Raw genomic sequence first — 25,777 nt, 5'->3', positions numbered from 1 at the left:
CGATCCCCAGAAAACCTTTCCGGCGTAGGGACCCTTGGCTCAGGAGGCAGCATCACCACGGTCGGACCGGAGGGAGCCATGGAAGCAGCAGAAACTGTAGGGTCCGTGGAGGGGGTCAGGGACTGAACACGCCCCTCCAGCTGGGTATAGCCCTCTTGCAGGGACTTAACGGCTTGGGTAAGGGCCGCAAGGTGCTGGCAGATGTCATCCATAGGAGAGGCTCCTCTAGCAGGCTCAGTCTTGGCTGTGTTGTACTGTCACGGGGTAACATGGCAGAGCCTGACGTAAGAGGAGTGGCTTACCGGGTAACTGGCGTGGCACAGGTTCACCAGAGGCGCGGAGTCTAAGTGTAAGCCGGTCTTCACCAGGGCCCCAGAAGGTGGGGATGGATTTGGCTGCTTGCTAACACCAGGTCGCGGCCCCCCGGATTCCCTGGGAGAGCCAGGAACAGATCCAGGACCAATAGCCGGTAGCAGGTAAACAGATCAGGACGAGACAGGAGGATAGTCAGGACAAGCCAAGATCAGGGCGGGCAGCAGGTAATCAGAATCCAAAGACAAGCCGGGTCAGGTAAACAGGAACAGCAGATATAACAGGCACAGGATACAGGAGAGCTGAAGACAACACAGCAAAGTGCAGTGCTGCTGGGCTGTTTAAATAAGGCAGCCTGTTTGCCAATTACAGCAATTAGTCTGCTCTAGGTTAACCCTTTAGGAGACTCATGACAGCACATCAGTGTGCTCAGGAAGCATTCCTAACAGCGCCTGCGCAGGGTATTGAGTCTCTGACAGGACCTCAGACTGGGCCGAAGGTTTACCTTCCAACAAGACAATGACCCTAAGCACACAGCTAAAATAACGAAGGAGTGGCTTCACAACAACTCCGTGACTGTTCTTGAATGGCCCAGCCAGAGCCCTGACTTAAACCCAATTGAGCATCTCTGGAGAGACCTAAAAATGGCTGTCCACCAACGTTTACCATCCAACCTGACAGAACTGGAGAGGATCTGCAAGGAGGAATGGCAGAGGATCCCCAAATCCAGGTGTGAAAGACTTGTTGCATCTTTCCCAAAAAGACTCCTGGCTGTATTAGATCAAAAGGGGGCTTCTACTAAATACTGAGCAAAGGGTCTGAATACTTAGGACCATGTGATATTTCAGTTTTTCTTTTTTAATAAATCTGCAACAATGTCAACAATTCTGTGTTTTTCTGTCAGTATGGGGTGCTATGTGTACATTCATGAGGAAGAAGAATGAACTTAAATGATTTTAGCAAATGGCTGCAATATAACAAAGAGTGAAAAATTTAAGGGGGTCTGAATACTTTCCGTACCCACTGTAGCAGCAGAGAACACGTGCATTTGCTGAATTGGGTCAGTGGACCAATATAACCGCAATTCATTCTTTTCTGTAATGCCCGTGTTGAAGGAAAGGCCCAGAAAGGTTTTAAACTCGGGAATCGTAATAGGATTCCAGGCGAATGGTCTGGCAAGGGGTGAATTTGGGTTGGCGGTGATGAATTGTTGAGCGTATAAATTTGATTGGTCCACAATAGATCCGAAAAGATCTTCAGTGAAAAACAGCTTAAAAAAGTTAATGGGATTAAAACCAGCTGTTTCCACTTGGATTCCGGGTTGGGCAGTGAATGGGGGAAGTACTGGCGCTGTGGAATCTGTGGGCTGCCAATTAGGATATGCCAGCGCTTCAGGAAGGACACTATGGGCTCTACGGGCCTGTCTTCGGATAAGCGGTGGCTGCGGGCCACTACTTGTGCTAGCCACCGCACCAGCTTCAACTGCACTTACGGGACTCGCCACATCACCAAGTGATACTGCAGTGCTGGTTGTAGGTCCAGGGTGTACTAGGCCGCTCGTGCTTGCCAGATCACGAGAAGTGTGAGCGACACTAGTACTGGCACTCTGCTGCATATGAGAAACTCCCGGTTCTTGCAACTCAGCAACTCCAGAATGGGGTCGGGTACGCCTGACCTTAGCAGGGACCCCTCTGTCGCCGGAGCTATCTGTCAGGGAGCTGCTGCTGTCATCAGGTTTGTATACTGACCCTGATTCTGCCAGTGAGGCTTCCCCATTGCTCCCATCTGACATGGCCAGTATACTGTAGACCTCTTCACCACTGTACCAACATTTGGTCATTTTAGTAACTAAATTTACCGGTACAGTAGTGTGACTACTAGTTAATAAAAGCACCTGGTTGACGAGGACTATTTGGTCGCTACAAAAAAAACTGCTAGTGCTAGCAGAGATCAGGCCTGACTCTGCTAACACAGCGGTTTTGTGTGATTTGTGTTTTTTGGAAGTGACAGTAATCTATTGATTACTACACTTGCCTGGGTAAGGTGGGCTGGGCAGAGGGGCTAAACGCAGGTGCTAGCAGGAATCAGCGCTGATTGTGCAAACACTGCGTTTTGGGAACACTAAATTATGGGGACGCTAGTATAGTTCTGATCAGATCAGATATTGATCTGTTCAAACACTATACTAGCAATGGAGGTGTGTGTGTGTGTATGTGTGTTAGTGTACTTGACTGTAACTGACGTTAAATAACAGTGGTATAGTGGGACCCTGACGCTAACTAGCCTAAGTTGTGTCACCCGTGACACTAATACAGTGATCGGTAATCACTGTATATAGTGAACACTGTGACAGGGCAGTGAAGGGGTTAACTGAGGGAGATCAAGGGGTTAAACCTTTATAGGGGATAGATGGCGGGTGGCCTAAACCTATTTGGGCTTAGCGCAAATTAGGGTCACAAGTGACACTAAATACAGTGATCAGTAGTTATCTGATATACTGTATATATTAGTGCACTGTGTGATAGGGAGTGAAGGGGTTAACTGGGGGAGATCAAGGGGTTAAACCTTTATAGGGGATAGATGGCGGGTGGCCTAAACCTATTTGGGCTTAGCGCAAGCGCAAATTAGGGTCACAGGTGACACTAATACAGTGATCAGTAGTTATCTGATATAATGTATATATTAGTGCACTGTGTGATAGGGAGTGAAGGGGTTAACTGGGGGAGATCAAGGGGTTAAAAGTTTATTAGGGGATAGGTGGCGGGTGCCCTAACCCTATCTGGGCTTAGCGCAAGCGCAAATTAGGGTCACAAGTGACACTAAATACAGTGATCAGTATTTACCTATATACTGTATTTAGTGCACATAGTGATAGGGAGTGAAGGGGTTAACTGGGGGTGATCAAGGGGTTAAAACTTTATTAGGGGATAGGTGGCGGGTGCCCTAACCCTATATGGGCCTAGCGCAAATTATGCTCACAAGTGACACTTATACAGTGATCAGTAAAAGATCTGTATACCACTGTATATAGTGTTCACTGTGAGGGGTTTGGGGGGTGATCAGGGGGTGATCAAGGGGTTAAATGTGCCTATGTGAAGTGTGTCAGTGTGCTGCTTGGTGGAACTCACGTTTTTGATGTCTCTCAGTCTTCTCTTGGAACCGAAAGGGCTCCAGAAGGGACAGTGACATCACTTTCCCTGCCTGTGTTTACATTACACAGGCAGGGGAGAGGTTACCATTGGCTGGAACCGATCGCCAGATCCAGACCAAAAATCATTGGTCTGTATCTGGTGACTAAAAACAAAACTGTGGCGCTAAAACCATTTTAGAATGACAGTCCCACTTAAAGATGTGAAAAAAGCAATAAAACGTATTTTATTGTGTAGCATTTTAATTTATGTTGTGTGTTATCTTATGTTGTAATTTATTTAATGTTATTAATCGATATATGTATTTTTGTGCTTTTTGAGACCTCCTTGTACTTGGGGTGTTACACATTTGGAGCACCGATAGATGGCGCTGTCTTTCCTCGGGCCACGGGTTGACACATTGGATTTCTATATACCTGTTCGGTATATGGAGTAATGCTTCTTTTTTGGCTGATTCCATATATAGGGCATTGCTTATTTGAAGGATGGCGGAGACATCGCAGTGTGGGGTTTCTTGAAGGGATTTTTTCCTTCTTTTCCCCATTATGTTGTTCTCTTTTACCTTCCTCTTCCGGTCAGAGTGGTGGTTCCGGTCGTGTGGAGCGCATACCTCACTTCCGGCCACTCAGTTCCGGTGGGCGGTTCTCTCCTCCGCTATAGAAGGCATTGGCGCACCCTGTAGCCACACCCCATGACGACGTCCAATCGGACGAAACGTGCGTCGGGTGGCGTGCTGGGTGGCGAGTGCTGCGATCTTTGGAGGAGACAGGACGGCCATCGATCTGGTGGTCCACGGCTGGGACGCCCTAAGGACATCTGGGAGGTCTCTGTGCCCATGTATTACATGCGAGATGTAGTACTTTGTTTGTGAGTACCATATATCAATTTAAGAATAAAGCCTTTTAAAGCGGTCTGCGCTATGTGATGTCCCTTTTCTCTTTGCATAATATACCATACCGTGAGCTTATCAGGACTGCATTGGAGAAGCCTTCATTATTACCGGTTATGCGCACTTTTTGATCTCTGTGATGGAGATCAACTACTTTTAGTAAGAAGTACTGGTGTTGGAGTGCTTTCTGGTGGTGGTTTTCTGCTCGAGAATTACTTCTATACGTGGAGACGGACACACATGGACTGCTTTTTTATTGCTTTTTTCACATCTTTAAGTGGGACTGTCATTCTAAAAGGGTTTTAGCGCCACAGTTTTGTTTTTATTTCTTTTAATCTGCTACATTTCAGATTAGTGTGGCTGCTGTACCCACTATTGTATATTTGCTGTTTTTACAGTTTTTTACCTTAATGCGCAGCAATTTTATGTTTTTTGTATCTGGTGACTGATCGGTTCCCTATCGAATCCGACCAGAATCGGCTCCCGCGGCACGTTGCTGGACGGGATCGTGCCATTATGCCGCAGTAGTGTCAATGTGAGCGGTCGGCAAGTGGTTAAAAAAAATTATAAATATTTTTTACATTCTTCTAAAAAACATATAAAACAAAAGAAAATTAAAAATCAAATTTCTAAATACATTTTGGCCAAAATGTATTCTGCTACTTGTCTTTGATAAAAAAAATTCCAATAAGTGTATATTGATTGGTTTGCATGAAAGGTATAGCGTCTACAAACTATGGTATATATACTGTTTTTTTTTTTTTTTATACTACTACTGTAATAGCAGTGATCAGCGACTTATGATGGGACAGCGACTATAGCGCAGCGGGCAATCTTACACTAATTGACACTAAGTGGAAACTGACTAACTGCCACTGACATCACCAGTGACACTAATATACTATAGTGATCAGTGCTAATACTATACACTGTCACTGTACTAATGACACTGGCTGGGAAGGGGTTAACATCTAGGGCGATCAAGGGGTTAAATGTGTGCCTAACAAGTGTTATTTTGTGTAATGTGTGGTGCTTTTTACAAAAGATCTCTTTGTTTGTTATCCCTGCTTTGCAGTATCAAAAAAGAGGTAAAAATAATTGGACTTTGTTGGCACAACGACAGGACAATGCGTCATAAAAAGTTTAGCTTTTTTTAGAAAAATTAGTTAAAAAAACTTTTTTTTGGATAGAGTAAGGAGGGATTTGAATACATGTTAGCTTTTGTTGTTGTCTGTGCCCTAATATAAAGATTCACTCTCTCTATTTGTCCTGTTTGGCTTTCACTTTCAATGATAATGATAAAGAAAATCCAAAATGTTGGGGTATCCCCAGAACAATAATAAATGGGAAATCTTCAAATGGGGACACTAGTTCGGGTGACCCTAATAACAACCAGGGGTTCCTTCACTTTGGAGGGATTTCTTCTTACTTCCTGTTTTGGCTGAGGCAGGAAGTGAAGGGAAATCTCCCCAAATGGTCACATATGGGGGAATAATACTGACAGGGGTTGTAACCCTCCCTTATTTTGTCCAAAATGTTAAAGGTTTGCCTTTGATTCGACTGTATCTGATGTTTAAAATATTTATTGGAAAACAAAAATATTTGTTTTCACAATTTCATCCTCCTACTCAGCACAATAATATACTACTTAGTACTCAAAACATATAGAAAAAATATTATGACCTAAGTCCAAATATCTACACAGCAGTCTAAAGTGAGAATGTTTCTTTTGAATATCACTATTGTCAGGAATAATCTCATACTGGCACAGTCCCCTGCGCATGCGCGTTACATTTGTTCTCCGCGTCTGCCAACCAAACTTGAGCTAAACCCCACAACGCGTGACGTTCTTGAGGTACAGCTCCATCCGCCAATAGAAATCTAGAAAAAAAGTTCGCAGGGTCGTTTGGACAAATCCTAGCATTCCGAAGCGGCGGTGGGCGGTTCCCTCGGAAGCTGTGTGAGGAACAAGGCGGTAGTAGGCGGTGTCGGGCAGCTAGCAAGTTGTGCCGAGCTAGCAATTAGCGTCAGGGCAGTGGCGTCAGAGATGCAGTTTGTTTAGATCAGGATGGAGGAGCCATGGGGGTGAAGTAGGTGTCCGGGTTGCGCATAAGGCGGCCTTTTCCATAGGCCGGAGCATCGATACGTCGAGCGCAGCTACGGAACTAGGATATAATCAGGGAGGAGACTCCGGGCGGAGGGAGGAAAGAGCCCGAGGTGAGGAGAATGGAGGAGAAAAAAGAAGAGGGTGAGGCCGAGATTCAGGAGCACGGACCCGAACATTGGTTCAGTAAATGGGAGCGCCAGTGTCTGGCTGAGGCCGAACAGGAGGAGCCCCTAGAGGAGGAGGCCGAACAGAGTCAGCAGAAGCTCTGGCATCTCTTCCAGAACTCCGCCACGGCCGTGGCTCAGCTTTACAAAGGTCAGAACCGGGTGGGGTGCGGGGGAGGGGGCTGGGGAACACCGGGGCCGCTGACTAAACCGGAAAAAAAAATCAAAATGGCGGAAGACCGTACCGAAGTAGCTGCACTTAGCCCCGCCCTCTGACCCTCGATTTGTATAGGCCGGGGATGTAACCCATAGCAACCTGTGAGGAGTGTCATTGGCCTTCGTGGGTGTGTAAAGCGTTCCCTATCAGCCCCCGGGGGTGTCATTGACCGCATCGCCCACCAGGGACGCCCTTCCGTCATGACAGCTGTGTTTACTCCCGATGCCCCGAGACGGCCGGAAGGAGCCAGCGACAGTCCGCTCCGCGGCGGAAGGACGGGGGATTAGGGCTGTTCATCCGAAAACAAAATGGCGCTGCAGCCTTTTATTGTGACTAATTGGCAGCCGGTTATTTACAGGATTGGAACGTTGGGTCTGATCAAAATGGCGAAGCCGGCCGAATATGGCAGAGGAGTCCGGGCTTCTGTTTGTATTTACACCAGTGCCTTGTGTCTTCTTTACAGATCGCGTCTGTCAGCAACAAGGAATGTCACTGTGGGCTCCTTTCCAGAACGCTGCTACAGCTGTCACCAATCTGTACAAAGGTAGGAAGAGGCCACTCGGCGCACATCGTGTTCTCTACCTGGTGCCATCTGTCAGGATTTCATGTAGTGTGTGCGATATTCTCACCTCTAGTCTGTGACTTAGAAAATACAGCAACTAAACATCAACATCCAAGTCTTTGTAGTAATTGGTTTTAGGTAATAATCCATTTCTTAGCCTGATTGTCCTTTTTCATCCTTTGCTGCATATCAGTGTTGCTGATCCCCTGCAGCCTATTTACATCCACTTTGTCTACACAAAGGTGAGGATAGCAGACAATGCTTTTGCAGTGTGTCAGCACAGTCACTTGTCGTCTCCACTGGGAGAGTGTTACAGGCGGGAGCCGGAGCCAGTGTTGCCACCTAGAACAGCTGTGTACCTTTTTTGTGAAGGGCTCACTGGGTCTTATTTTGATACACTGTAAGCGAAAAGACATCGAAAATGACATTTCAAGGTAAAGTAACCTTCCTAGCGGTATTCCCGAGCGTGGCTCGGGGTTAAATTTCAGAGCCAAAAGCGGTAACCCCGAGCCACACTCGTGGTACCGCCAGAAGCATCGCTGGATCCTGTAAAAGAGGTTTCTTACCTTGTCACCGGGATCCAGCGATGTGTCTGGCGGTGATTCTTCCTCCCGATCCTCTCCGTGCCCCGGCTTCCGTCTCCTCCGACGTGACGTTCGCAGGGGGGTGGAACCGGCAGCAAATTCAAATGTAAAAACACACCAAACACACTGATACCATTCAAAATAAAATCACATTACATTGCCCCCCAGTGCCCTTTCCTGCAGTTTTACTGTACTTTTTATATATATATATATATATATATATATATATATATATATATATATATATATATATGTGTATATATATATGTGTGTAATTCTTGTGAATGAGCAGCCCAAACCAACTGTGTGTGTGTATATATATATATATATATATATATATATATATATATATATATATATATATATAATAAATGTATACAGTTGGTTTGGGCTGCTCATTCACAAGAATTACATGCAGAATAATGGTACCGCTTTCAGCACCTAAAATCCAAAAGAATCATACCGCCAGGGAGGTTAAAGTAGTTGTAAAGTCTTGCCTATATTAAGGCTTACCTATAGGTGCTATAAATATCTCCTAAACATGCACCGTTTAGGAGATATTTACAGTGCATGCAGCTGATGACGTCATCGGTGCATGCGCTCTGAAGGAACGGCCACCCGTGCCGTTCCTTCAGAGCCCTATGCCATGAACGGCAGCAGCACGCATCCGGTGGAGTGATATAATCACGCCTCTGGCCAATCAAATGACCGGAGGACAAGAACAAGGAAGCAGGGCAGCTGGACATTTCGGCCGTCCTGTCGCTGAGCGGGCGGCACTGCGACGGGTTTCTTTTAAGGTAAGTATTTCATAATGAGCTAGTATGCGGTTTTTTATGAGGGTTTACTTCCTCTTTAACTGTAAAGGTTTCCCCCCCCCCTCCCCTCCTTCTTGTTTGGGTTTTTTTTTTTTAATTAAAAAAAAAGAAAATGTTATACTTAAATGCTCTGTGTTGTAGTCTTGCACAGATCACCCCGGATCCTCCTCTTTTTGGGGTTCCCTGCCGGCCCTCCTAGCTCCTCAACCCTGGCACCACCCGAGTACCTTTTTATAGAAAGCCTCTTTCTATGGGCACTCATGCAGGCTCACTTCCGAACCTGCAATTGACACAGACAACATGGCTACTTCCTGCCCCCCATTCTCTGAATGTAGGAGCTGAAGCCAATGACTCCCAATGTTGTCAATCTGTCCTGTGAGGAGGGAAAGAACTGGGAAAGCCGCTGCAGTTGTGCACATTGCTGGAACTAGATTGGGCTCGGGTAAGTATAAAGGGGGTGGGGGGCTGCAACAGAAGGGCTTTTCTACCGTAATGGCTAGAATGCATTAAAATGATTGTAAAGCCCCGTGTGTTTTTTAAAAAAAATAAGTCATACTTGCCTCCTCTGTGCAGTTGGTTTTGCACAGAGAAACCTGGATTTTCCTCTTCTCTGGTCCCTCACAGGCTTTCCTGGCCCCTCCCTCCTATTAAGTGCCCCCACAGCAAGCAGCATGCTATGGGGGCACCCGAGCTGCAGCTCCGTCTATTCAGACACAAAGCTATTGTTCGGCCCCGCCCCCTCTTTTTCCCAATTGGCTAACTGACTTTGGGAGCCCATGGCGCCGTACTGTTTTTCAGCCAATAAGGAGGGAGAGTCCCGGATGACCAAAGGACTAGTGGACACCGCTGGATAGAGGGGGATTTCAGGTAAGTATGAGGGAGGCTGCTACACACAGAATAAGTTTTATCTTAATGCATTAAGATAAAAACCCTTCTGCCTTAAAATTCCTTTAAAGTAAAAAATCCTCTTCCTTTTAAGCCTAACTCTAGCATAACAGTTTCACTCTAATTGCTGGAAAGAAGGGATAAAAATCCAAATGCTCATTTTACTTAACTGACCACATGATGAGCTTCTCTCCTTCTCCTGTTTTACTTCCTGGAGCCCTTTGCGTGTCCACATCGCTGCCTGCTTAATGTGGATGTCCTTTCAGCAGCCAGGTCGTCTCTTAAATGCAGGAGAACTCAGAAGGGCAGTGAGAGGACTAGTGCCCAAGGAGCTAATGGGGGAAAAATGCCTGGTCCCCAGGGCAGGATATTGGCTATGCTCATACAGGACGCTGTGACTTTGAACTATTATGCTGCAGGATGGCAAGGTGTTTGGAAGTAAGGCAATTGACGCACAATGCATTATTTAAATGTATTTTTCCTGGAGTTAGGCTTTAAATGAAAACAACCTTGTCAGGGTAAAAACCTGCAGATACAAGGCCATGGCATAGAAGAACATTCATTTTCTTTGCTCTGGTGGTCCCCTATGGTTCCTCTTTCCAACACTGCAGGCTCCATATGACTGATATTCCACACTTTTTGGAGTGTCAGATGTTCATTCCCCACTGTACACTGGTTCCATCTTCCAGCCCCTGTTGTGTTTTTTTGTGACATAGGGGTCTAATGATGTGACCAGAGTACATGGTGGTGGACACAAGGCTACTGATACTTCTGGAAGTGTTATGGTCCTCTTTTTAGATGTGCTGTTTGGGGGTAAAAATATGTGATTGAGTCACATTTTGAACAGCTCCTCTCCCCACATAAGCTGCAAATTGCATAGGACGGGTTTGTTTAAATGTCCGGGTGCTTCACTTTCACATCTGTGGCAAAATCTACCCAAACATCAGCACGTCACGAGCAAGCTCACCGAGCAGAGTAGTGCCGACGCAGCCATGTGCGGTGCATTCGATTGGGGCTCATTTGTCAGCAAAAAGTGTTCAAACAGGCAATGAGGAGGCGTCCCATTGCCTCTTCACTGTTGGGTGTCTTTTTAAAAAGCTATCCGAACAGGGATTGCACTTGAGAGGTGGATTTAGATGCATGTCTTAATCTACCCTTACAAAGTTTGCAGTGCTTAGACATAAGGAATGTAGAAGACAGTCGCAGCTATTGCAGGGACCTTGACAGGGGAACCTTTAAAGTGGTAGGAAATTCCTGTTAGAGCTGCACGATTCTGGCTAAAATGAGAATCGCAATTGTTTTTGCTTAGAATAAAGGTCATTACTCTCTCCCGATTCTTGGCGTAACATCATCTTTTACATTATGCAAAACAAATGGGCTAACTTTACTGTTTAGTTTTTTAAAAATTAAAGTGTATTTTTTTCCCCCCAAAAACTGCATTTGAAAGACTTCTGGGCAAATACAGTGTGACATAAAAGATTGTAACGATCGCCATTTTATGCTCTAGGGTCTCTGCTAAAACAAATATATATAATATTTGGGGGTTCTAAGGCATTTTTCTAGCAAATAATACTGATTTTAACTTGTAAGCAACAGGTGTCAGAAAAAGGCTTAGTCTGGAAGTTAAACTGGCCTCACTTAGACGGAAATTCATTCCTTTGATCTAAAAGAACAAAAAGATACATTGTATTTATAGTTTCTTAGCCTTAACAATGTTGATAAACATTTGACAGCTGTGAGTGAGCAGAGAACCGCTCTGTAAGAATCGAGGACATGCCTTGCAGTTTTAAATTGATGGGGGGGGGGGGGTTAAAATCATCATCGCAATTTTTTTTTCTTTTATTTTAACGATTAATCGTGCAGCTCTATTAGGAGTGTTTTTTTTCTTCCTTATTTTGCAGATTAAACATGCAGCGTATATCCAGGTTTATTCTTGACTTGCTAAGAAAAGTTGGGTGCTTGGGGATGGTTCAACATATATATTATGAGGAAAATGCTGGTTTACTATTGGACTTGTCATCCCCTGGAGTATCCCTCGCCTGGTCCCCCAAGCAAGCTTAAAGAGGTTGTAAACCGAGAAAAATTTTTTTTCTCTTCTTTACATCCTGAAAGAGAAACACATAATGAGCTAGTATGCATCGCATAGTAGCTCATTATGAAATACTTACCTTAGAACGAGCCCCCGCCGTGCCGTCCGCTTACCTGTATGACGGGCGACATGTATAGTCGCCCGTCTTCCGGGATCGCGGCATCCGGCCATCTGATTGGCCGGAGCCGCGGTGACGTCACTCCCGCGCACGCGCGCGGGAGCCGACGGTCACGGCACGGGGCTCTGAAGGAACGGCACGATCTGCCGTTCCTTCAGAGCGCATGCGCCAGTGACGTCACTGGCTGCATTAAAGGTAAATATCTCCTAAACGGTGCATGTTTAGGAGATATTTACAGTACCTATAGGTAAGCCTTAATATAGGCTTACCTATAGGTACAACTTCCTGAGGAGGGTTTACTTCCTCTTTAAACATATTACAATGAAGTAGCTGTAAACCAATCTCCTCAGTGTGTCAAACTTTGTATAGTCTTTAAGCTGGCATATAATTTATTTAATTTTTTACTTTCCTGTGTGCAAACTTCTGTAAAATGTACAGCAAGCTGTGCAGCTCAGTGTACGTACTTCCCATCCCCTTTGTTCTGGAATGAATTAATTTCTTGCAGATAGGTGGGGCTATGTCATTCCTGGGCAGCCAATAAAAAATTGCCAAAGATGTTGAACCTGGGAGAAGACTAGGTGAAGATACTGGCATCTAGGAGGTGACTTGTGGATGTTTTGCTTTGGGAAAGCTATGACATACTCGGTATTGTAGTAAATGGAAGACAAGCAGGTGGAGTTGAATGGCTTTAGTGGATAGATGTTTGATAACAGAAATGTCCTGCTGTTAGACTGTAGGGTTTTCTTTTTTAGAGCTTTTTCCTAATCTACAGATTGGTATTCCAAGAGGAAAATTTATTTGATGCTGTTTTGTTTCTCGCTTTGCAGTGTAAACCGGCTCCTAAGAAAATTGCTTTAAAGGTGCATTAGCAACTCAAATTAAATATTTTAATTTGAATGTATGCCCAGTGAAGGTGTTTTTGTACACGTTACTCTGCCTGATTCATCTCTAATCCGAAAGTTCCCTATAAAAAATATATTGGTTGTTTTTAATGTGATTCAAGTCTATCATATTTAAATAATGAGGAATCGTTTTTCTTTTTTTTTGTCTTGATTTTAGATTATGTCTAGATTGCTCAGATTTAACAAGGAACACAGCACTGGTTTGAATCTGAGCATACAGTGGATATAAAAAAAACTACACACTCCTGTTAAAATGTCAGGTTTCTGTGATGTAAAAAAAGAGACAAAGCTAAATCATTTCAGAACTTTATCCACCTTTAATGTGACCTAACAACAACTGTAAAACTCAATTAAAAAAACTGAATTTTTTTTTTTTTTTTTTTTTTTTAGGGGGGGTAAAAATAAAAAACGTAAATAATGTGGTTGCATTAGTGTTCCCACATTCTTATAACTGGGGGATGCAGCTGTTCTAGTAGGTCTTTCCTGACATTTTCTTAGTCACAGCCTACAGTAAAGAGCTTCCAAAGCATCAGAGGAATCTCATTATTGAAAGATGTCAGACAGGTGCAAAAGAATTTGCAAGGCATTGGATCACAGTGAAGACAGTCATCAAGGTGAGAACGTATGGCCCAACAGTGACATTACTAAGAACTGTTGTGGGATATGCAGGAATATTGGGTGTGTGGTACATGTGACAACAATCTCCCGTATTCTTCATATATCTGGGCTATGGGGTAGAGTGGCAAGATGGAAGCCTTTTTTTTTTTTACGATGAAAAACGTCCAAGTCCCGATAAATTTTGTAAAAACACAAGTCTCCCAAAAGCATGTGGGAAAATGTTTTATGGTCTGATGAAACCAAGGTTGAACTTTTTGCCCAGAATTCCAAAAGATATGTTTGGTGCAAAAACGACATGCCCACAGTGAAGCATGGTGGTGGCAGCATAATGTTTGGGGCTGTTCTTTCTTCAGCTGGAACAGGGGCCTTAGTCAAGGTAGAGGGAATTATGCACAGTTCCAAATACCAGACAATATTGGCACAAAACCTTCAGGCTTCTGCTAGAAAGCTTAACATGAAGAACTTCATCTTTCAGCAGAACGACCCAAAGCATACATCTAAATCAAAGGAATGGCCCAGCCAGAGCCCAGACCTGAATCCGATTGAAAACCTGTGGGGTGATCTGAAGAGGGCAGTAAACAGGAGATGCCCTTGCAATCGGACAGATTTTAGAGTGTTTTTGCAAAGAGTGGGCAAATATTGCCAAGTCAAGATGTGTCATGCTGATAGACTCCTACCCAAAAAGACTGAGTGCTGTAATATAATCAAAAGGTGCTTCAACAAAGCATTCATTTAAGGGTGTGCACCTTTATGCAACCATATTTTCTCTTTTTTTTTTTTTTTTTTTTTTTTTTTTACTTTCCTCCACCTAAAAAGATTTTTGTTGTTCAACTGAGTTGTATAGTTTTTATAGTTTACATTTAAAGGTGGGAAAAGTTCTGAAATTTTCTTTGTCATTTTTTTTCACAGAAACCTGACAGTTTAAAAGGATTGTGTAGACTTTTTATATCTACTGTATAAATATATATGTTGAAAGTATGTGTAACGAAGTGCATATCCTAAAGTAAAGCGTGTGTTTGTGTATGTAACTATAGTTGTTGCACATGAACTATGCGTTTGTACTTGTCCTTGCATTGTCTAAAATGTGATGGGTTAAACTAATTGAACTCCCATTTCCAGCAGCATGGCCTGGCACTGCTGATCTTGGGCATTACTATATGATGCCTGGAAGTTGGAAACAAGACTCGGTAAAGACTCGGTTAAAGTGGTAGTATACTAAATTTACTAGTATTTAGTATACTACCTTTTTTTACCTTTTTAGCTACAGGTAAGCCTATAATAAGGCTTACCTGCAGGTACAATTAATATCTCCTAAACCTGCACGGTTTAGGAGATATTCGCCCTGCATGCAGCCGCTCACGCTAGCGGCGCATGCGCTCTGAAGGTCCAGGGAGTGACATCATCACGGCTCCGGCCACTCACAGCGGCGGAGCCGCAGAACCTGGAAGAGATACAGAGGGAGCATGACAGCTCCCACAGCGGTGTGCGGGCGTCCGTGTCGTGGCTTCATTTTTAGGTAAGTATTTCATAATTAATTAGTATGCGACGCATACTAGCTCATTATGCCTTTGTCTAGCAGGGTTTGTTTTTTTTTTGTTTTTTTCCGGCAGTATACATCCGCTTTTAAGTAAAGTTTACCTATATTGGAGTGTCCCCCCCCCCCCCCCCCCAAAAGGCTGCAGAGACAAGTACAAATGGATGGCTCACAGTGACAGCACAGGTGTATTCAAAAAAAGGCAGATATACAAGACACAAATCAATGTAGCTCTGTCATTACATGAAGCACAAGCAGTGCTCCCCGATAGGCACCTGGTATCAGTCTTTTGCAGTCCATTTTTTTTATAGCAGAGCTAGAGTAATAGAGAAAGTTGTAGCACAAGGAGTCAATCGGTTTGTATGCAGAAACATGCTAGTAAGAGAAAGCAGAGTGACCGGAATGAGGGTATCGCTGTGCTGCTTCTTTCACTGTCCAGTAACATGTATGGGGGGTTCCAGGATGACTAGGGTTTAGAGGAATGGGGTATAAGGATACTGGCCAGCAGATTAAGGGCATCTAACTGCAGGAAGAAAGTACCGCAGGGACAGTCTTTTTGTATAGAAGGTGAAAATTGCAGCTTAAGCTGGATTTATTTTATTTTTATTTTGTTTTTTTAATAAGATTTCTACTTTAAATATTGTTAGCAATACCTTTCTGTCATATAGTTGGAAATCTAAAATATTAATGAAGCAGATTGTTTTTACATCAGATTACTTTCTACATGGCATCTCAGCCACAGAATAGCTTTTAAGATGGAGCAAAATGCGTTGGGGCATGGCCTGGCGGGGGTCGAAGCCGAGACTGCCTTTCACTATCGTGGTGGGTCTGTTTAATGTGCGACTTCATGGACTCTTGTCTCATTCAGCCCCCTTTATTAGCTTTGTAGCTCTTCTTTGGATTCTCCAATTCAGTTCTTGAGGATCGATGACCAAAACTGGAAGGCAAACCCAAGATGTGGCTGAACCAGAGTTTTGTAAAGTTTTCTTTTTTGAATAAATACCCCTTTTAATGCACACTAATAGTCCTCTGGCCTTGTTTGCTGCAGCTTGGCATTGCATGCTGTTGCTGATGTTCTCCCCCCTAGCATGTAACTTGCATTAATATTTTTAGCTCCCAAGTGTATTACTTTACACTTCTCCACAATAAACCTCATTAGCCATTTAGCAGCCAACCCTCTGTTGTCTGTTAGGTCTTCTTGCAAAGTTGTTATATCTTGTTGTGAAGTTATTACCCTGCTTTAGCTTTGGATCATCAGCCACTGAGACTGAACTGTTTACAGTATTCCAACCTTTAGATCATTTATGAACACGCTAAACAGAATTGTTTCCAGGGCAGAGCTCTGGGGCACATACACTCCAGACCATTCAGAGAATATGCCATTTATCACCACACTGGGGACACGCTTCTGCAACCAGTTTTCTATCCAGGTACATGCCATGTCATTAATGCCAAAAGATCTCAATTTTTAAATTAACAGTTTATAGAATAATGTATCAAATGCCTTAGCAAAATCTAGATGCACATGCACTACATCTACCGGTCTTCCTGTGTGCAAGTTACAGCTCAGCTCCTCAAAGAATGTCAAAAGCTTGGTCTGGCAAGGAACGGTCTTTCAAAAATCTATGTTGGTTTCTACTAATGCAGGGCTTGACAAATTTACCTGAAATCTAGGAGCCAGCTAAAAAAGTTAGGAGCCGTTTTTTTTTTTTTTTTTTAAACTAACAACCAAGCTTTATTTAATAAAACGGATACTAAATTTACACATAAATACGACTAGAACCCCACTCTCCTCTATAGCGCAATTGGATGGAAAAAGACTGTCTCTTTTCATCCGATGCCATCTGATCCGATCCATGGTCGGGATGGATAGAAAATAGAACCACCATCCGTCTTTTATTGGCGGACAGGATCAGATGGCGGCAGATTACTGCCCCATAGAGGAGAATGAAGGGTCCGACCAGGTCTGCCTGAAAAACTGATAGGCGGACCTGATCAGACAGCCCATGTGAAAGGGGCCTTCGGCTGTGGCATGGCGATGAGGAAAAAAAAAATATATATATATATATATATATATATATATATATATATATATATATATATATATATATATATATATATATATATATATATATATATATAAATATTTTTTTTTTTTTTTTTTTTTAATAATTAAAAAAATTAATTAATAACCACACTCCCTGTCCACTTACCTCTGGACAGGGAAATGAAGCCTGCAAAAACTTCCCTCTCATCTCTTCCTGGGAAGGAGATGGGAATGCATTGAGAACAGGCAGTGGAAAAACAGTCTTTACTCCCGGCCACCACAAGAGGCTGCCAGTTCCCCATTTGAAGCCTCTCTCATCTCACAGAAGAAGGCCGAAAAGCCGGGGCCTCAATTTTCGGACGGCGCGGAAGTCCGTGCACTCGGGGAGGAGGTGGGGGCGCAAAAGGGGCAGGGCACCTGGCGCCCAGGGGTTTGTCGAGCCCTGTACTAATGATACTATTCTCATCTGCAATTCCTGGGTTTGGTCATCACTCCTTCCATTTGTTTACATACTGTTGATGTTATGCTGAGTGGTCTTTAGTTTCCATATATACCGTATTTATCGGCGTATAACACGCGCCGGCGTATAACACGCACCTAAATTTTAGGGCAGAAATTTCAGGAAAAAAGCTGAAATTTAAAATAAACAGCTTTGAACTCAGAACATTTTTTTAAAATTAAATGTAGTCTTACCAGTGCCCACGAATGCAGCCACATCAGCTCAGTGTCCATAATTGCAGCCTCGCCAGTGCAGTGCCCATAATTGCAGCCTCGCCAGTGCAGTGCCCATAATTGCAGCCTCGCCAGCACCAGTGCCCATAATTGCAGCCTCGCCAGCGCAGTGCCCATGCAGCCAGCGCAGTGCTCATACATGCAGCCTTCGCCAGTGCAGTGCCCATTCATGCAGCCTCGCCAGCACCCATAATTGCAGCCTCGCTAGTGCCAGTTGACCCTTTCTAAAAAATGCGCCTGCAGGAACTGCATAGATGTAAATGTTACCTATAGGAAATCATGTTAAATGGCCGCACTAGTAAACATGATAGTGTGAACCTAACCTTAAAGTCCCTGTACAGCACAGCTCCGATAGGGGGAAGCAGCACAAGAAGCCAATCACTTCTCCTGCAGGTGTGTGAAACATGCGGTTTGGAGGAGAGAAAAAAAAATGTGCGAGTGACTGTCCAGTCACAGGCTGGGGGAGTAAAAAGACCTGTAAGCATTACTGTAGTAGTGCTGTGCTGTGTAAATCCAAAAAATACTTATCTTTTGGCAGGTAAAACAATAAAACTAAATTTCATCTGTGCATTTACCTGTTTGCCTGGATATCTGCTGCTGAGTAGCACACCCTGGGAGTTCAAGTGGCAAGAATCTGCAAATTTCTACGGCTGGAATGACAGGTGCTGCTCAGCCCATACAATGTAAGACAGGCTGGCAGAAGCAACAGCTATTTGTGACTGCTAACACAGCCAGCAATTACCTTAGCTAGACACTCAGTGTGTCCATCCATGACCATCTGTCCCTAAGTGCAGGTAATAGCTGGTTGTACCAACAGTCTCGATTAGTGGCGGCTGCCATCAGCCTGTCATTGCATTGTATGGGCTGGGGGCCTGAAGCGCTTCGCGCGCACCTGTCATTTCACAAGCAGCCAACGCCGAAAGGTAGAAGGGAGCGGGCCGCGCCGAGGAGAAGGAAGGACGCGCTGTTATAGGAAGTCCCGGCGCCTATGATTGACGTCGGCATAGGAGGCGGGACTTCCGATGACAGCGCGTCCTCCCTTCTCCTCGGCGCCGCCCGCCCCCTTCTACCTCTCAGCGCTGCTAGTGCTTTCTGGACTTTTTTTGTTATATCGGCGTATAACACGCTCTGCTACTTTTTCCTCCATTTTTAGGAGGAAAAAGTGCGTGTTATACGCCGATAAATACGGTAATATCTCTGACCCTTTTTTTTTTTTTTGAATATTGGTACTGCAATTGCTGTTCACCAAGCAGCTGGTACCATTCCAGTCAGTAAACTTACCTTAAAAGTTAAAAATAAGTCTGGCTATAACATGGCTAGTGATTATTCACATTAAGGCTCCATGTACACGGGACGCTGGAAATGGCCGTTTAGGAGCAGTTGGGCGTTTTTTTTTTTAGAAGCCCCTGAACCCATCTACATTTTATCTTATCTGTCCATGTACACCAGGTCGTTTACAGTCATTTGCAGGCAGTTGTGTTCAGGGACTTTTTTTAGAACGCAATTATTTGCGTTCGAACGTGTGTTTCCCGGCGTTTCAAACGCGTCTGAACGCGATGACCCGCGTTTAGCGTTTGAGTTTTTCCATTTTAAAGGGGAATAATTTTTTTGACCTCCTAGGAACGGTTCTAAACGCAAACGCTGCTAAACGCGGGTACAAACGCGACCGAACGGACGTTTCAAACGTCCTAAAAATTCCAGCATTCAAAGGGACTTTTAACAACGTCCTGTGTACATGGAGCCTAAGACTCGGTTCACACTTATGCGAGTGCGGGAAGGCTGCGAATCCGCAGCCTGTTCCCGCATCGCACACGCACCCCCGGCAGTTCACACTGCCATATGCGATACGCTGGGGGTGTCAATGTAATCTTAACGACACCCCCAGTTTGATCGCATATCGCAGTGCGATCTTGCAGTTCGCACAGGATCGGATCGCACAAGTGTGAACCGCTGTGCGATCCGATCCTGATGCGGCTGCCAAAAAGGGTCCCTGTGCGTGTTTGCTGCGGGTTCGGTGCGAATTTAGCCATACAAAGTGTATGGCTAAACTCTCACCGCACAGCCGATCGCATGTAATGAAGGAGCAGTGCGCTCCGACATTACATGCGAACCCCGCACTCGCACAAGTGTGAACCAGGGCTAAGTGTTTTTTTTTTTTTTTTTTTTTTTGGACACTGGTTTCTGTCAGCCACCCAGGTACATTCAGTGTACTGTTAGCATTACTCTCTTGTTTATTATACCCTTACTTTACCTTCGTATAAACATCATATTAAATACTGCTGCCTTTTCCCTGTCACTTGTGACCATCTTCATGTAGTCCTCTTTTTGATGGGGCCATCTTTTTTTTTTTTTTTTTTTTTTCTTTTTTCTGTTAACTTGTTGCCGCCCACCTTCAAATGACGGTGCGGCGATCGTGGCCGGGCCGTGTTGCTAGGACACGGCACAACCACGATCTTGGTGAAGAGTCATTGACATGGCTCTCTACCCATGTGATCGGCTGTGTCCAATCGCAGCCGGTCACATGTAAATGAGGAAGTGCTCTTTATCGGCTCTCCTTGCCTCACGCTGTTTTAAAGGGAGCCTAGGAAAGGTAATCAGGGCACTGATCATCAGTGCCCTGATTACTGTAAAGTAAAAAAAAGTGCCCATAAGTTCCACCCCCCCAGCAATGCCCATCAGTGCCCATGGTGTTGCCAGTCAATGCCTGCCTATCAGTGCCCATAAGTGCCGCCTCATCAGCGCACATCAGTGAAGGAGAAACATTACTTCTTATTTTCAAAATTTACTCACAGAAAAACTTTTTTTTTTCCAAAATTTTCAGCCTTTTTTTTTTTGTTGGAAATAAAAATCCAGCAGTGATTTAAATACCACCAAAAGAAAGCTCTATTTGTGTGAAATAATAAAGGATAAAAAAGGGTGTGAAAGTGCACTGTATTGAAGTGGTTAATGTATTTAAAAATAACATTTTGGGGCTTTTTTTACACTCGGCAGTATGGATCTCTGCTCCTGTACCTGCCTACAGGTAGTTTGGCCCACTCTTTCTGATTAAATGGCTTAAACTGTCTCAGGGTTAGAGTGCCGTTTCCAGGCTGCATAGATGTTCAAGAAGATTCAGAGCTCATAGAATGCCCTTTCATAATAATCCAATGTGCAGTCTTGGGTCCAATTTTCTTCTTGAGGCTCCGTCCAGGGAGGCTGGCCACGCTCCCATTGTCCTTTTTTATAATGTGTATAAACCCAAGAACAAAAATTGATACTATTGCAGCTTATTGATCCTTTGTTGTGATATTTAATTTTTTTTTTTTACAAATATAAAGTAATACTCTTGGGTGCCAGAAACCAGACAGCAAGCTACTCACTAGGGGGGGGAACCTCTGGGTGAATCTAAGATGGAAAAGGAACTGGGGGTACTGGTAGACAACAGGCTTGGAAGTGCAAGCAAAGCAAAGCCAACAGAATACTGGGATGTATAAAAAAGGGGATTCACTCCAGAAATAGAGATTATTCTCCCACTCTACAAGACTCTGGTCCGGCCACATCTGGAGTATGCTGTCCAGTTCTGGGTACCGGTCCTCAGGAAGGATGTGCTGGAACTGGAAAGAGTCCAGAGAAGGGCAACAAAAATAATTAGGGGAATGGAGGGCATCAGCTATGAGGAAAGACTACAAGCACTGAACTTATTCTCTCTGGAGAAGAGACGATTGAGGGGGGATATGATATCAATGTACAAATACTGTACTGGCGACCCTAGCATAAGGAACAAACTATTCAGAGAAAGGGAATGCAATAAGACACGTGGCCACTCACTAAAACTAGAGGAAAGGCGGTTTAACTTTAAAGTACGTAGGGGGGTTCTCTACTGTCAGAGAAGTAAGGATGTGGAATTCTCTTCCGCAAACAGTCGTATCAGCAGGGAGCATCGATAGTTTCAAAAAACTGTTAGGCCCCGTTCACACTGGGGCGATCCGACTTTCCCGGGGCGACCTCACAGGTCGCGGCACGCTGCTCGCACCGCGACCTCGGAGCGGCCGGCACGGACTTCATAACATTGAAGTCTATACAGGTTGCTCCGGGTCGCCCCAAAGAAGCTCCGGACCCTTTTTTCTAAGTCGGAGCGACTTGTGTCGCTCCTATTAGAACGGGTCCGCAGCTTCTCTATGGAAGGCGACCTGTCAGGCGACCAGGTCGCCTGATAGGTCGCCCCAGTGTGAACGGGGACTAAGATGGGCACCTTAAAGACCACAACATACAGAGGTATACAATGTACGGTTAACGGCAAACACACACACATAGGTTGAACTGGATGGACTGATGTCTTTTTTTCAAACTCACTATGTAACTACAGTTTTTTTTAAATCATTGGTTCACCTGGTTATCCTGCCATTAACACGCTTCCTGTGTTCCAGGGTGCAAACTGCACTGTGACTCTAGGACAGTGAGTGTTAAGATTACATAACCTCTTCCCCTCTCCTCCATAATGGGAGGGTGGGAGCTTATAGTCGATGCTAACAGTGATAACCATCCAGAGGCACAGAGTACAGGAAGTTAAGTGCTTTATAGGATTTCTGGCTGGATGTACAGATAAATACATACAGGCGCATCTCCTAAAACTAGAATATCATCAAAGGTATTTTTATTTCAGTAATTCAGTTCGAAATGGACAAGTGTTTGAGAATTCCACTTGCTTTTAACAATAAATTTTTAAATGAATATAACTCCTGAGCAAAAAACCACATACACTATTTGAAGATTAGTTTGATCGAGAAGTTTTCTATTCTGCTCCTTCAAATTTTCCTGTCACTGTGGTTGACAATGAACACCTAATAGACCCCACTAATGGTTAGAAAAATTGGATGAATATTTTTAAAAATTTTCTAAACAAAAATGTAGTTTGTGTATGGCCAGCATAAGTGACAGCAGGCGCAGGGAGCTTGTATCAAACTACCTGCCTATTAATAAGGGAGTCTGTCATGAATAGTATATACCAATCGGGTCTGAAAATTTGCAAAACAGTGTTTTTAGGTCTTTTAAAAATATTGATCTTGGAGTCTATGTACCACATTTAAACCTCTAATAATACATATATCTGTCTCAGAGTGGGTTAAATATCCAACTATATAGCTGGATATTTATATTTACCACTGCATATAGATATTCAAGTATATTAACTAAATTATACATTAACTTTTTTTTTTTTTTTTGAGGTTTTTATCCGTTTAGTCGATTAATCGAAACAAAAATCGGCCAACTAATCGATTATGATCGTTAGTTGCAGCCCATATATATATATAGAATAGAGCTGTTACACACAGAGTGATACGTTTTGTGCATTTCCTTCTTTTTATTTTGATTATGGCTTACAGCTAGTGAAAACCCAAAATTCCATATCTCAGAAAATTGGAATATTACAAAAGACCAAAAAAAAGCAATTTTAATACAGAAGTGTTGGAGTACTAAAAAGTATGTCCATGTAAAGTATGCACTCAATAGTTAGTTGGGACTCCTTTTGCATGAATTAGTGCATGAATGCAGTGTGGCATGGAGGCGATCAGCCTGTTGCACTGCTGAGGTGTTATGGAAGTTCACGTTTCTTTGATAATGGCCTTCAGCTCGTCTGCATTGTTGGGTCTGGTGTCTCATCTTCCTCTTGACAATAGCCCACAGATTCTCTATGGGGATTAGGTCAGGCGATTGTCGGATGATCATTAAACCAGGTATTGGTACTTTTGGCAGTGTGCCCAGGTGCCAAATCCTGCTGGAAAATGAAGTCAGCATCTCCATAAAGGTGGTCAGCAGAGGAAAGCGCAAAGTGTTCTAGAATTTCCTTGTATAGGGATGTGCTGACTTTGGACTTGATAAAACACAGTAGACCAACAGCAGCAGATGACATAGCTCCCCAAATCCTCACTGACTGTGAAACTTCACACTGGACCTCATGAAACTTGGATTCTGTACCTCTCCACTCTTCCTCCAGACTCTACTAGGGAATTCTAGAGCACTTCTGCATCTCCATAAAGCTGGTCAGCAGAGGAAGCATGATTTCATTTTCCAGCACGACTTGGCACCTGCCCACACTGCCAAAAGTACCAATAACTGGTTTAATGATCATGGTATCACTGTGCTTGTTTGGCCAGCAAACTCACCTGACCTAAACCCTATGGAGGAGAATCTGTGGGGTATTGTTAAGAGCAAGATGAGACACCAGACCCAACAATGCGGATGAGCTTAAGGCCGCTATTAAAGCAGCCTGGGCTTCCATAACACCTCAACAGTGCCACAGGCTGATTGCCTCCATGCATTGTGTGTACATGGACACACTTTTCAGTACACCAACATTTCTGTATTAAATTTTTTTTATTTATATTTATTTTCTTTATTGGTCTTCTGTAATGTAATTTTTCTCTTGCGTCCTCTGACAGTCGTCGCCGCTCTTAATTCATTACTCTAGGAGTAAGCTAGGCAGTTATTAAACAGTTAACAGGTTTTTTAACCAGACACACCTCTAGGTCAGGGCTTGACAAATTTGCCTGAAATCTAGGAGCCAGCTAAAAAAGTTAGGAGCCAGTTTTTTAATTAAAAAAAAAAAAATAAAAAAAAAAATAAATAAAAAAATAAAATAAATGAATAACCACACTTCCTGTCCACTCTCCTTTAAGCAAAGGTAAGTGGACGGGGAGATGAAGCCTGCAAAAACTTCCCTCTCATTTCCTCTTAGGAAGGAGATGAGAATGCATTGAGAACAGGCAGTGGAAAGTCATTACTCCCGGCCACCACAAGAAGGTGCCAGTTCCCCATTGGAAGCCTCTCTCATCTCACAGAAGAAGGCAGAGAAGCCGGGGCCTCAATTTTCGGACGGCGCGGAAGTCTGTGCACTCGGGGAGGATGTGGGGGGCGCAAAAGGGACAGGACACCTCCTGCAGGGCACCCCAGGCGCCAGGTCGCTAATTCTAGTCGCAAATGCGACCTAGCGCCCGGGGTTTGTCGAGCCCTGCTCTAGAGGTCTGTCCCACAGACATTATCCCCCAGCTACTTCCTGTATCTTATCAGTTTTCTGCTGCCTAGCTCAGGAGTAGGCTGGGTTTCCCTAGCTGAGACTTGGGTCTCAGCTTTTTTTCTTCTTTTTATGTTTTTCTCTCTAAAGTGTTTTTTTTTTTTTTTCTTTTAAGATTAATTTTTTTCTCCTTCGCTTAGTTAGTCAGACTTTAGAAGACTACAGCGTTTGCAGATCTGGGCCTCGCACTAGTTGTTCTAGAATCTTACGGACTCCCAGTCTGCCATCGAGCGTTAGCAGGTTATTGGTACGCCCAGGCCTCGCAAATGACAGTGTCCCTGGCGTCAGGGATGAGCCTACCCCTCTGTCTCTGGACCATGTTTATTGGGGTGTGTATGTGGGCCCTCTGGGGATAACAGTTCAGGTATGGGTTCTCTGATATCCCCCTCATGGCTGTAGGTGCGGCTCCTGTGTGTCTCTTCCCTGTCCCTGCGGGGGCGCTGTCGCTGTTTGACCGGTGTGGGGGTCTCCTACGTCCCAGGCGTGCTTGTGGTGCTCTGTGGGGGCTAGTGCATGGTGTTTTGGGGCCGCAATTAGCACTTTTCCACCCGGCTGCCATTTTGGGTGTGGTCAGGCTGTTCCGCCTCATAGTGTGGGCAGCAGCCATTTTGTCATCCTTTTGGCGCTGATCGGGCGCCATCTTTAGTGTGGGCATGATGTCCTTTGTGGGCAGCGGCCATTTTCCCAGGACTCTTTTCCCCATTGACTTCTATTGGCACCCATTTTCTTGTGGCTCAAGGCTGGTTTTGCCTCTAGGGGCGTGAGGTCACTTCCTCCTTATTCCCTTCAGATCCTCAGCAGCGCGGGCAAGTATAACACACTGTGGGGGGCTTTTTACTGGATTCCTGCTAGCCCTTATTTTTACAGATTCCTGTAGCAAGGGACAAGGTCTCCACTCACGGTGCAGTTTTGCGGGAATCGCCGATTTAAAGGGTCACGAAATTTGTGTATTGCTATTGTGAAGTTCCAGGATAGCAAAGGGGGTCCCTGTCCTCTCACTCG

At 44.3% G+C, this 25,777-nt stretch overlaps 1 protein-coding gene across 1 annotated transcript in view; it reads left to right on the top strand.

Annotated features, from left to right (window-relative positions):
* Nucleotides 1-6,536: 6,536 nt before the first annotated feature.
* The window catches only part of HAPSTR1 (HUWE1 associated protein modifying stress responses), a 30,128-nt gene continuing 10,887 nt past the window's right edge, over nt 6,537-25,777 (top strand). The window contains exons 1-2 of the mRNA XM_082260145.1: nt 6,537-6,772; nt 7,302-7,382. Coding sequence (XP_082116271.1) covers nt 6,577-6,772; nt 7,302-7,382 — 277 coding nt within the window. The 5' untranslated portion in view covers nt 6,537-6,576. The remainder of the gene's footprint in view (nt 6,773-7,301; nt 7,383-25,777) is intronic.

The sequence above is a fragment of the Pelophylax lessonae genome (assembly GCF_965119305.1).
Source record: "Pelophylax lessonae genome assembly, chromosome: 6".
NCBI classification, from domain to species: Eukaryota; Metazoa; Chordata; class Amphibia; order Anura; family Ranidae; genus Pelophylax; species Pelophylax lessonae.
Note: the sequence above shows the minus strand (reverse complement) of the source record. Positions and strands in the feature narration are given on the sequence as shown.